This window comes from Beta vulgaris, chromosome 1 (genome assembly GCF_026745355.1).
Source record: "Beta vulgaris subsp. vulgaris cultivar EL10 chromosome 1, EL10.2, whole genome shotgun sequence".
NCBI lineage: Eukaryota > Viridiplantae > Streptophyta > Magnoliopsida > Caryophyllales > Amaranthaceae > Beta > Beta vulgaris.
Window position 1 is genome coordinate 35,312,048 of NC_079202.1, and position 13,192 is coordinate 35,325,239.

Sequence of the window (13,192 nt, forward strand, 5' to 3'; positions counted from 1 at the left end):
CTAACCCAACCACCTTTAAACCCTAAACCACCCTATGGGGTTCGAATTAGGTGGGGTATGGTCCAAATGGGGTTCGAATTAGGGGCGAAAAGGGGCGGGGGTGGCTGAATTGGGGGGGAAAAGGGGCGGGGGTGGCTACGGAAGGGTCGAACAGGGGTGGGCGTGGTTGGTTAGGCTGGAAAAGGGGTGGGGGTAGGGTGGTTGTGGCGGCCAAGACTGGGATGGACTTTTTTTGGGTGGAAAACCGCCGCACGTGCTCGACACGTGGTTTTTCGGGGCTGAAAACCACAGTCAACGGGTTAAGGTAGTGGTCAACAACGGTTTTGTGCACTTCAGGTAATTTTGGACAATTCTGTATATTTAAGGTAGTTTCTCGCAAAGTGCCCAAAAGTTGAGGGGATTTTGGACAAAACCTATTTATTACTATTATCAATGTTACTATTATGATGATTATTATTAATATTATGTATGTTATAGCAAATATCCTGGGTTTTAGAAAAATCACCATATACCTCAGACATTTCTAGAATATTAGCTGATTTACTCAAATCTTCTTATATCAGAAACCTATTTTAAAATAAACCATTCTGCAGGGAAAGAATCTTTTTTTTTTTTTTTGAGGGGTGCAGGGAAAGAATCTTTGTAAACTTGGAATGTACATTTTTCTAGCCTCTTCTAAGTTCTAACAGGTAAGATGAGAGTGCCTAGTTGCCTACAAGTACAAGTTATAGAACAGTACAATATCATTTTTTTTTTTTTTTGAATAGAGAACAGTACAATATCATTGATTAGTCAATAGCATAAACCCATTATCCAGATCGTTACCAGGTTGCTTGACGTCACGAGACTTCTTCGGAGTGCACACAACATTCTTAATGATAGAGAAATACAGATCAAACTCAGATTTTAACTTCAAGCAGCTTGCGTCTATCCATTTCTCTGCTACACTTGTTGGTACATTGTCTTGAGTGTCTCTTTCATGTTCTTCAATAGCAGGGCGTATCTCATTATACAAGGAATCAAGATTGGAGCTGGCATCGTCTTTCATTTCCTGCACAACATAAACAAAAAATGATGATCACCAGTAATTATCTTCTTCAGCGGCTAACTTATGATAACTCGGCCCTGATGAACCAAAACAACAGTGACAACTCAATATAATATAAGCCACAGGTAGGTTTTACCGTTTTAGGAGGTCCAGATGCATATAACCTCACCAGCTCCCCCTAATTACTGGAGATAAGTGAGGAGATTTTTGTGGATCGTCCACAAAACTTTTGAAGGAAAAAATGAAGATAGCAGTAGTGAAAACTGAAAATTGTACACGAAAGTAACGATGGCATGATTGGTAACCCTAATAGTACTAGGGCTTATTGTTTTAGCCAATTGTTCTAACAATTACAATGGTGCAGCAAATGATACATACAAATCCGAACTTAAGAGCTACAGCAAAAATCACATGAGCCCCTATATTAAGCACTTGGAAAATAATATAATTCACCTAACATATTAAAGGGATATGATAGAAAACCATTGTAAAGATGAAACAAAAGATCATGTTAATCATAAACCAGTATCAAATTGCTAAACCATGGTCAGAACTCAGATGCAGCTAATGAAAAATGAAATGTCATTGGTCAGACCACTCTAACTCCAGTTTATACCTCATACATCAGAATCTCTTGTTGTGCTTCTTTTGCTTCTAAAAGTGAGACAACATATTTAGCATCCAACTCCTTTTGGTTCGCAATTTTTGATTTTCCCTTGGGCACACGTTTTAGTTTTTTCTTGGATAGAGGGAACTTCCGACAGATGGAAGACGCAAGACCATTTGCTGGAAAAGAAGCAAGCAGATCAAGATTCATTTCACCAGAATCAATCTTATGACCAACATCCATCATATATTTCTTACCATCAATCTTGGAGAAGTTAGTACTTGTAGCTGTTTGCAGTGAAGGCTCGTCTTCAGCTGAGTCATAGAGAGGAACTTTCTCAATGGAGTATCTGCGAGTAAAGCTAATTAGTGTTTAGATACACAACCATTTAGCAAGAAAATAGGAGAAGAGGAAGAGAGACAACTCAAGTGACTTGCAAAAGAATATAAGACTAAGAAAGAAAAGGAGGACCATTATTGCATGCCTAGGGACAGACTGGAAGGAGCTTAAGTCTGAATCAACTTTAGTAAAACTTAATCAGCTTAAGTCTGAAATACTTCAGAAAACTTTGCTTGAAAGAAATACTTTTGAAATTAAAAGGGTAAATAGTCATATGTTGCTTATAAATAATATTCTGGAAATAGTAGGAAAGAAAAAATGACGGCAATAGCTGAAGAAAAGGATAGAAAGATGCTTCAAACTAAAAAAAAGAAAGCATGAGATACGATGAAACATATCAAACAAGATTACTGCATAACATTTTAGACAATTCAATTAGGTTAAATTGCAAAAAAAAACTAGAAAAAGGACACTTGAAAAATGTATAGTAGAAAACTGTATCATACACTTTTAGTAGTGTCTGTAAATAAATCTTACCTGTCATCATCATCTTCCCACAGATATGTGTCTTCCTGTGTAAAAAAATGTGTAAGAGATGAATGGAAAATACTAATAAAACAATATAAGCAACGGTATATATTGAAGCTCAATTACTCAGAAGTGCAAATAACAGAAAGCAGATGATGCCTACACAGCCAAACTGCATCTAAGCAAATGTGATAACCACATTGGAGCAAGTTGTCCAGTGGAAAAGCACATTTCTGCCCCATTTATCTCAAAGTAGAGACAAAAAAGACTCCCTTCACGAGATTCAAAGAGGTACAATTAGCTACATCGATTAATTATTTCCTTAATGAAATCATCTTCACACTTCCCCTTACATTTTATTTTCTCTATACCACCCGCTTTCTCTTACTTTTACTCTCTACTCCCTATCTCTCAGTTTTCTTGTTCTTGTCTCTATACCTGTTTAACTAATCTTAATCTCCACGCCAATCCCAGGTGTGGTGATCTTAATTCCTCCTTGTTAATGAAAATTTTGCATTATATATTGACTGCTAAAGTGCTAATACGAGTTCCATATCCCACACTCTCACGTTTGAGAAAGTTGAGTTTCAACTAATATTCCAAGAAATAACGGTGTCCACATAAGAAGAAAGCTCAACCTAAGGGTTAAAACATTCTCATTATGAACAAAACCGGGGCTATTCACTACCGTCCAAATCCATACTTATCAACCATTCAACCCCAATCCTCCATTTCACCTTCACTGTTCACACACCTCCCTCCAAACACTACCATTTCCTGTGCCACCATCAAGGTACCTAATCATCAAACACATGCCTGGTGGACGCGGAAGTTTTACCTTAAAGACACTGGCCCAATGACCCAAACCACCTTCATGTGGCTATCTTCTCTACTACTTTCCAACTTCTTCACTTGAAGGTCATCACATATCAAATATACGCAGCAACTTGGGGTATTATGCAAGCCAAAAGCTAGTTTCGCTTGTAGACAGACAGTCAAGTAAAACATATGTGGATTCATAATTATTGGAGAGAACTTCTATATTTCCATTCAAGAGATCAGAAACAACAATTTTAGTTGACATTACTCGTGGACTACTAAAACAAACTCACAAAAAATGTGGGTGTTATTCATAAATGAGAAGCCTAAAAGAGAAGGAAAGGAAATATGAAACATAACCACCTTCAAAGCTAACAACAAAACGTTTTGATATAGCAAAAGAATAACAATTCAACATACATGTTTAACACCAGAGGAAGGTATACAACAGGAACTACACTGTACAATATAAGATTCTAAAGTCAAAGGATAAGGCATAAAAAATGTGACAGAGTTTAGTGTTCAGCAGGTGTATGATCTAAATGCACATGCAGAGTTATATTGCAATTTTTTAGTAAGATACTTAGTTTGAAAAGTAAACATAGTTTACACTTTCGACTTCATACTTGTCAGTTCAGACAAAATCTGGACCCTGGTGATAAGCAATTTTGAAAATACAACAAGTACTATTTATTAGCTTATGCATTCAACACATGCATCCTGGAAAAAAAATATATAGCTCAAAATTAGCAATCATGACCTCCACATTATTACTTAATTCACCTGGAAACCACGGGATTTTGCTCCAAGAAACCCAGAACAACTAGCTGCACCACAGAGGCACCGAACCTTTGCACCACCAAACCATTCAAAGTTGTAATCATATGCCAGTTCAGTTCCAACAGATATATCCTGCTTCGCAAATATGCCAACCCTTATTTCGCCTAATACTGTCCACTTTCTTGTCTCACAATTTGGATGACTGCAAAATTACAGTAAAGGCAGGGAAGTCAGAGGAGTAAGTTTATTTACTGCTATGTTACTCAGACTCTTACTTTACCTCAAGGTTCCATATGGGATCCTCAACACTCTGACATAGCTATGGACACTCTAACACTTCAATTTGGGCCAAAATCATGTTAAAAATCATTAAACAACCTTGTCGAACACGCAGGCACATACCCGTGCAATGAACTAGCCCAGGGGGGAGGATAGTCTAGACAATGCATATCTAGTTGTTAGAACTAAGTTAGAGGTCGTCTCATTTGGTGAAAGGTAATCAGATAACTGTGATTGGGAGAATGACATCGTCTTATTTGGTGAACTTCACCCTATTTTCTACTAAAAGTCTAAAACAGGCATACCCAAGTTTAGTCACAATTTCTCTCCCTTAATTTCTCATTTCTTCTATTAATCCGTAATTGTTACTCTTTCTCTATAATTCACTGTACCATCTGCTAAGGATCAGCTTGATTCATAGCAACCCGACTCCGAGTAACATAGACTACAAGTCATAAAGTAGTCTGCTGAAATCTTACCATGAATGATTTATGAACCTAGCCAAGCTTCCCTTCCTAGTTGCATCGATAGATTCGTAAGCATTGAGTGAGATTATGTATGCATCCTTGAGACCTTGAAGCAAGCAATTTTCCAAGGTTTATAAAGCCACCTTCAATCAATGACAGCAGGTTTCAAGGACCTCAAGTTCAGATACAACTACGCCTAAGATAAACAACCTACCTCGCGTCTCATAAGCTTGAGCTCTTCTCTTAGCTTCTTTCCATGATATTACTTCACCACAATATTCAATGATGAACTGTCCAGCCTAAAGAATTTTAAAAGAAAAAAGAGTTGAATGGAGAAAATCAGAAACGACAAATAAAAACATGAGATCCTTATGGAACTTTATTGACACGATAAAAAAAAGTGAAAACAGTTTGAACGGCATACTTGCCAATGCACAACTTTAACAAGTAATATATCTAATTATCTATTAGTAAAAAAATACGAAAAACTGGTATGTTGCAAATACACATTAAACTAGATCTTAGAACATCTTATATAGTAGAATTTGTTTTTACTTATCAGTAAACATCATTGTCAAATTGAAGCATGTGAACAGTGTCAAAGTCAAAGTGTAGCAATTAATACGAAACGGAGTAGCATTCTAGAAATACTGTATTTCTCCAAGACCAGACCAAGATTATCAATATACATTAACTTTCAAGGATCAATTATACAGTTATGTCACTAATATACTAAAGAAACGAAAAGAACACTGAAAATTTAATAAGAATGGAACAGTGGAAGTCATAGAACATCAGCATCAATCAAGTAATGCCAGCAATAGACAGCAAAAGTTTCAAGACCAACATACATAAAACGGCGCACAGGTCATCTGGAAACCCACTCAAATTGCATAGGAAGTCAAAGTAATAACCTAGTGAAGACAAAGCATATGCTAAAGGAGTTGTATTAACTAAGCACTTACCGTTATTTCCTCATCAGCTAGGAGACCCCATCCACGACCATCTGTTTTAAATAACCTGGTTTTTGCATATTCACATTTTTGAAATTTCTGTACAGCAAAAGCATGTCAGGAATTATAAGGGAAAACTGGATCCAATTACACAAACTAGCTTTATATGCATGCAATACATGCGAAAACATGTAGAAAATTAAAACTATTTCCTAATTGCATCGGATAAATCAGGGGTTTTAAAATTTTTAATCAGTTTATCCCACTAAATTAGGGATTTTTAAATTATTTTTTTCAAAAATTTAGTTGAGAGGGAAGAACTTACTGTGTTGTAGATTTTCACTTTGTTCTTTTTGTTTTGCCTTTTTCATCTTTTTACTTTTTTAATTAATTAGGTAGTTACATCCTTTTTTATTTTTCCGTGTCCGACTCCTATTGCCATATATAATAGAGATGAACCCACAAAAACCCAATAGCCCATCCATGAAAACTAAGTTTTTCAACACCAACAATACACCCTGTTTGTTCCCTCTTTCTTTAGTAATCACATTTATGTTGTTTTTCCTACTGACCATGGAAAGATTAAAAAGCATAAGATAGTAAGACCAAGAAAAAATATATATAACAATATTAAAAGTTGGCAGCGCTGTATTGTATAAAAAAATTCTAGACAGGTTTCCAGGGGAAGCATTCCAGCATGCTTCACATCATCAAATAGAATTCCAGAAAAATCCCATATAGTTGCATCTCTATTATACTAGCTTCTTTGCACGCGATGCGTGCATGGATTATTTTGGCGGTTATCATTAAATTTCATTTAAATGTAATTTTGAAGAATGTAATTTACAATAATCATTAGTTCTAATTGAATATCGTTTGGTGTAAATACAAAATATAAAAATTACTTGATGAAGAAGTTGTTTTCTTGGTATTTTTATTACTTGTTAATGGATGTTGGTATTGTTATTGCATTTCAAAATTTAGGTAAAATTAAAATTTTATGTCTTTGATTTTGTAATTGATTTGAAAACTGCTTTAGTTATTTTTATTTGTTCTTCAATCATAACCTTTTTCTTTCTTACACATATTTTTATGAAAGTTTATTTTAGCTATTTTGAACTTCTTTTGATATACATATTTTAAATTAGGAAAGACTATGATTGGGGAAAATCTCAAAATCTTAATAGGTAAGTATTTTTTATTGGATGAAGGGTTAAAAAGTCTTTTCAAAGAGGGATACCATAGCTCTCCCTTGGCTTATATGATAGAGATATGTCAAGTAGGATAGGACACCAAAAATAGAAAAAAGAAAAAAAGGAAACAAATATTAAAGAAAACTAACCACTTCATTTGTACAAATAAAATAAAACAAAAAAAGCAAAAAAAAAAAAAACCGTAGAACTCTTATCCAATATCAAGTGAATTTTTTTTTCAAATAAAGATCTCTCATTTAAGAGAAACTAATAAGTAATAACTGTACTTCACCCAAAAAAGAGCATTATACTGTAAAACTGCACAGCAGTTTCTCAAAAACTCAAAGAACCAAATGATGTTAGAGAACTGAAAGAGAAAAAGAACGAAAAGTTAAAAGCATCCCCGGCAAGATGTGAATTCCCTAATGTTTGTGTTGAGATCAAGCGAAATAGCATCTTAATACTATTAATCTGGCACAGCGTGAGCTATTACTCCCAATTAAGGTGGATAATCTTACCAATGGAATTCAACAAAAGATCTTACCTCTCCTCATTGATTTCCATATGATAATCTACTGTACTACAGAGAGTATCTCTTATTCTCCTTTAATTTAATAATTCTTTTTCTCTTTGCATGCAATCTGATATTTGTCTTGAGACTACCTGTTTATGCTCAATTGTCTTGGTTTTCTAGGTTTCAGATATCCCCTCTATTACAAACTACTGGATTCCCTAACTGGTGATAGTATATTTGAATCCCTACATAGAAATCATTGTCTTTATCCCCCCTTGTAATGACATCTTCATTAGTCTTAAATTATCGAAATTATAAAATAAAAATAAGCTTCGAGTAATGCTATATACGATGTTTTACTTTAACAAACTTTTTAAATGATTTACAAATTATTCATAAATGTAATTATGCAATTTATTTAACTTAGATAACGATTTCACAAGCATACGTGCATATAATGCTAGTCATTGTAAAAGCATTGACATCTATCTCCAAAGTCCCGCCACCAAAACCCAAAGAAAAAAGCACGCAAGCTAATCAACATACAAACATCAATTCTTATTGCAAGAACTAAAACAAGAGACTTGAACCTGCGATAAACCAGGAGCAAGCAAACCAATTGTGTTCCTGCGGTCTCACACAATAAATTTCACAGATATCTAAACCCAATGTAATCTGGAGTCTCACACAAACCACTCCCATAATTATACAGCCACCTCAAAGTGCAAAAAGAAAGATGATTACCCATAAGCACAAGCAAAAATGAAGCCAGAAAATTTACAGTTGCGCGGGTCGGATGGTCGTTACTGTTAAAATAAAATAAATAGAGGAAATGGAAAATGAAATAAGAAAAAGTGGGTAGAATTTTTGTTGTCAAGAGAATTTAAGCTCCTATCCACCCAAACCTTAACCCAAGTTATTAACCATCAAGCCAATTGTCCCTCTTCAAGTCTATAAAGGCCGCATTTAATATATAAAGAAAATATTTGCAAGGGCCTAACGGGCCGTGAGGTGGGCTGCTGGGGCCTGGCCCCCCGTGTGGCTTTGCCCGTGAGCATAAGACACACATATTAGGGGAATTTCATTTATTTAGCTGATAACTCTTCAGATTATAATTAGTATTGGGCCTTCCAAAACAAGCAATCGTACCAAGGCTTTATCCTTACTCAAGACCTTGCGTTTCCAAATTTTAGGTTGGAAAGGAAATTAGTGATTATAAAAAAGATTAAAGTGAAAACAACACCCTCCTATCCAGTGTTCAAGAAGAAACATAGTTTTCCGACGCCACAAATAGACTAGTGCACTGTATAACTAGAAGTTTGCCAAAAAGAGGGAATTCCAAGAAGGAACCTCACCCTTGTGACAAGGAAATTTGAGAAAGGGAATCATATAAAGTAGAGAGGTGGTGTGAGACAAAGGAATGAGACAAAGAAATAGAAAAAGACAGCTTTCTACTAGAGATACCTCCTAGAAACTGGTAATGTCCAACTCAAAACTGAACTTGACCATGATAAATTATAAAGAAAACCAAGGACAGAGTTTCCACAAATTGAAGTAGTTAGCCTGAACAAATAGCATAACTAAACTTTCAGGCATATTAGTCATACACCCAGTACTCAACAGCCAAAAATTGTCTTTCCTTCTCTATTTTATCCTACTCCTTTTTTGTTTCTGGTGGATAGGAGGATGTTTACTCAAAAAACGAACATTGGAATGGTGCTTACAACTCCGCCAGTCCTCTTCTGCTATTCGTATAAGCAAGAAAGAACAGAAAGGGGGACGCCGAGGACAAAGATGTAATGAAACAGCAACAGGGCCGTCTTAAACAATTCGGGGGCCCTGTGTTAATTTTAAATTTAGGCCCCAAAATTTTTAGAATATATAACTACGACATATGTGAAAATACATACGAGGCATATAATGTCATATTTGTTATTTCAAACGACAAAATTCATAGTTGAGAATAAACTAATACTCCCTCTATTTTTTTTATCATTCCTACTTTTCTGTGCGCGTCTTCTCATGCACGTTTTAAAACTTAAATATCTTTCATTATATATTAGTAAAAATTATAACGATTGAATATTAATAAAGTATTAATTGAGACGAATCAAACAAGACCCCACATGACTATTTTTTTCTTATAAATTGAGAACATTTGAGAAGATTCTCTCTATGCATGAATAGTATCAAGATTCCAAGTGAGAAAGATAAAAAAAAACAGAGGGAGTACTACCTAAGAACGAGAAATCTTTGTCATTATTTAAAACTTGAATGTAAAAAATGAAAAACATTAAGAGTTAATTTGGTAAAAAAAAAAAAAAGATAAATTTCTAGAGTTGGTAATTTTCCACGAAAATGATACTTGATTTTTTTTTTTTGAGAAAAGCATACTTGCTTTTATTAGTTTGATTGTATATAAATAAAAGAGGAAAAAAAAAGGGGCTCAAAAGCTACCTCGTAGGATTTGAACCCTTGACTAAATACAAAGACAAGGAATCATTATAAGGTAGTACCAATGTGCTACAACATAAACCTTTGCTATTCTATCATAACAACATAATTATAAACTGATTTGGGGCCCTATTGACTTGGGGGCCCTGTGCAATGGGTCTGTTTGCACAGCCCATTCACCGGCCATGAACAGCAAGTTACAACTTGGGGTAGTATGCAAGGAGGTGAAAAAATATGTAAAAGATAGAGATCTGAAGTGTAGAGAGGATTTATTCTGAAACTGAACTATATATAGTTACTGGAAGAGTCCTAAACCTATCAATTGTTAAGGGTTGTAACTGGTTGATGGCACTAATCCATCAATACAACTATCATCTTATCCTTGATTTTCTTGGTTTCTGTTACTTGTTTGCTTAAATTCTTACCTGAAAATCAGAGGTTCTTAGCATTAGGGAAGATGGGAAGCATGGAAAATTACCTGATTCTTACAAACATCACCACAAGGGCAGTAGCCAGGGGTGCACTCTGTACTAGTTAGTACATTCAGGCATCCATCACCACAAGCGCTCTCAGGATCACTGGGATTATATTTACACTCACAAATAACAATATCCTCCTCTTTCTGCCTTTTATGCCTGAGAAAAGCAAGTGTGAGTGGTCAAATTGATCATCAAAATAAACAAGAACTCAAAACGAGGACAATAACACCAAGAGTACAACAGCAACAAGAGAAGCACCATTAACTTCCCAACAAATGCATGACGGTGCCACTACGTAACACGTTCTAAGGAGAGTCTGACAAGTGCAAACTGCAAAGTGTATATATGTATATGCATCAATGTATCTCCGATTCCACACAAGCATACATAGTCCTTGCTATTTTGGAATATTCCAGACTGTAAATTGCATCTAAAATAAATGTCAAAATTTTCTTATACTCCAAAAGCACTCATGTTAAATTGCATATGACCATCATGGCACCATTACCAGGTGAAACTCCAAGACTCCACATAGCATGATGAACACAAATAAGTGTACAAATTCATGTTCATGAGTCCTTTTACACTTAGACATAGTCCACATACTCAAACCAAAGAAAGGGGGGAGCAGATATGTAACATGGTCTTCAATGACAATGGTCGATAGTTTTGAGGTAAGAGAGTAGTAGACGACAAGCATGATTCAAAATTTGCCAGGCCGAAAAGGAATAGTAGACAGCACAGGTAAGGCCGTAAGGGTGTAAGCTTATCAAAAGCCTCAAACAGCAATAAGAGCAGGTGTACATAATGCTTGATTCCATCTCAAATGGCGTTACATATACAAGATCAAATCAAAATGTCCAATAATGAGGTGTTCAAGGAACCATGGACAAGCCTTAAAGGAAATTTAGAAGCAAGAAAGAGCAAAGAGAAAGATATCTATGAGAAAATCTTTCTCTTCAAAGTGATCACAAAAATCTGTCATAACTGTCCAATTAGCTATCAATCTAGAGCCATAAAAACCTCTAGAATATCTCCTTAAATACTATAGCGCTTAACTTTATCTTCTGGAAATTACACTTTGCATCCTCTGATAGTATAAGAAACCAAACTTGCTATAATTACATGGTACAACAACTTCACAAGTACAAAAAACGTAAAGTTTAAGTAATTTCCTAAAATGGATCTCTCTTCCTATATAATAAGTCATTTTATCAGAATTGTCTTCAGAAATAAGAGCTAAATAATGGAACGTTACTGGATGAAGTTAGGGCAGGATATCTTACTTTCTATATGAAAATTCATTCTGATTGATGTGAATACATCCGATTTCTCTGTCAAAAAATTCATCCTTCAGACACAGAAAACTCCAAATTAACAAGTGAATATTAACAATTATAAAGTAAGTACGTTTGATACACATGTAATAACCTACAGAAACGGAATTTGAAAATTGCTTAAACAATAGAGATGTATGCAATTGCAACTAAATCATACTAATACCTATGAAAGAACATTCTAATTTCTTGCATAAACAAAACCATGGACCACGTTATTGATGAAACCACATAAACATACATCTTGAAACAAACAAAAAAAAATGGTAGAAAATATTTCATCACATCGCTACGGTTTCATCTTTGTACAAACAGAAGTTATTCAACTAGCACCCAACAGAAAACTTAAGTGCATTCCAAAATAAAATATCCATAGTTCTACAAATACCATCAAATTCATCTTCCCACCACCCCAAATAAACACAAACCCAATTTCTTCACTAGTTGGTCTAGGGAAAGACCAACTTATCTTACTATTTGCGTTAAAGGGGTCACTTGAAAAGTAGCGCAAATAAAATGTGGTTCTTTTTAAGATAAATAGTGAGACGATCTCACAGTAACACTGTATCATTTGAGAAATGAGAATAGTACTAAACGCAAATAATTAGCGGTGGATTCAAATGAAGCTCTAGAATCTGATGAAAAAATTGAGACCCAATTCAAAGTATGTGTTGAAAAAGCTAAAAAGAATGATAGAAAGAGAAGTAAGTCATACCATTTAGCCAAGAATTTTTCTGGGTTTCTCCAGTTTTGAAAATCTCCCTCGAATTTTGGGGAAGATCGATATTTTCAATCTTGAAGCTTATAAATTATAATAAAAATATAAAATGGAAAAACTGGTAACCTAAACAAACCTTCATTAGTACTAGTAGCCTTTTTTCATGTCGAAGTATTTTGGAAGGTGCGAGTTTTCAGATTCGTCCAAAAGGTTTTAATTACCCAGTTTCGTTACTCTCACATATTTAAAACTTTTTTTTTCGAAAAATATCTTATAAATACCCACTTTTAAAAAAAAAAACTACCTTGTAAAAATCTTTTTTAAAATTAGTTGTTGTATCGTGCGTGTTAATATTGTAATGGTAAAATTGAATAATAATTGTTATTTAGTTGAAGCAAATTTTCAATTGATTAAATTTAATGTAGTCAAATTTCAAGTGTAGTTACTGAAATAATGCAATTTTCATCATGATCAGCCAATAATTTTTCATTGATGGTCATATAGGTTACTTAAAAGAAATTAATATATTAATCGATAAATCTTCTTCCTTATAAGATCACATATTGTGATACTAACTTTTTGTTTGCATTTTGGTAGCGAGCGATAACGTTAAAGTTCGAGGACGAACTTTCTTTTAAGGGAGAGTAGATGTAATATCCCAAATTTTTTTAACTATT

General features: G+C 34.6%; 1 protein-coding gene across 3 annotated transcripts; it reads right to left on the bottom strand.

Moving 5' to 3' along the window:
• Window positions 1-624: 624 nt before the first annotated feature.
• LOC104896156 (histone-lysine N-methyltransferase ASHH1) lies at window positions 625-12,725 on the bottom strand. Of its 3 annotated transcripts, none has more exons than XM_048644284.2 (11): window positions 12,513-12,724; window positions 11,747-11,811; window positions 10,460-10,616; window positions 5,833-5,919; window positions 5,082-5,166; window positions 4,880-4,973; window positions 4,125-4,323; window positions 2,532-2,566; window positions 1,913-2,016; window positions 1,665-1,834; window positions 625-1,051 (listed from the first exon to the last, which is right to left on the bottom strand). In XM_048644284.2, the coding sequence occupies exons 1-11, from the start codon at window positions 12,513-12,515 to the stop codon at window positions 782-784; spliced, it is 1,269 nt and encodes a 422-aa protein (XP_048500241.1). In that variant the 5' UTR covers window positions 12,516-12,724; the 3' UTR covers window positions 625-781. The 3 variants fall into 3 exon arrangements, with proteins under 3 accessions (XP_048500241.1, XP_010681173.1, XP_057249186.1); XM_010682871.4 differs by having other exon boundaries at window positions 1,913-2,004; window positions 12,513-12,722; XM_057393203.1 differs by having other exon boundaries at window positions 1,665-2,004; window positions 12,513-12,725.
• Between the last annotated feature and the right edge of the window lie 467 nt (window positions 12,726-13,192).

Excerpts from the sequence above, each read along its gene's own strand:
- LOC104896156 (XM_057393203.1), bottom strand. Across the intron at positions 2,567-4,124 it reads CAAAATCCCGTGGTTTCCAG|GAAGACACATATCTGTGGGA; the intron begins GTGAATTAAGTA and ends TTTTTTACACAG. Across the intron at positions 2,005-2,531 it reads TGGGAAGATGATGATGACAG|ATACTCCATTGAGAAAGTTC; the intron begins GTAAGATTTATT and ends CTTTACTCGCAG.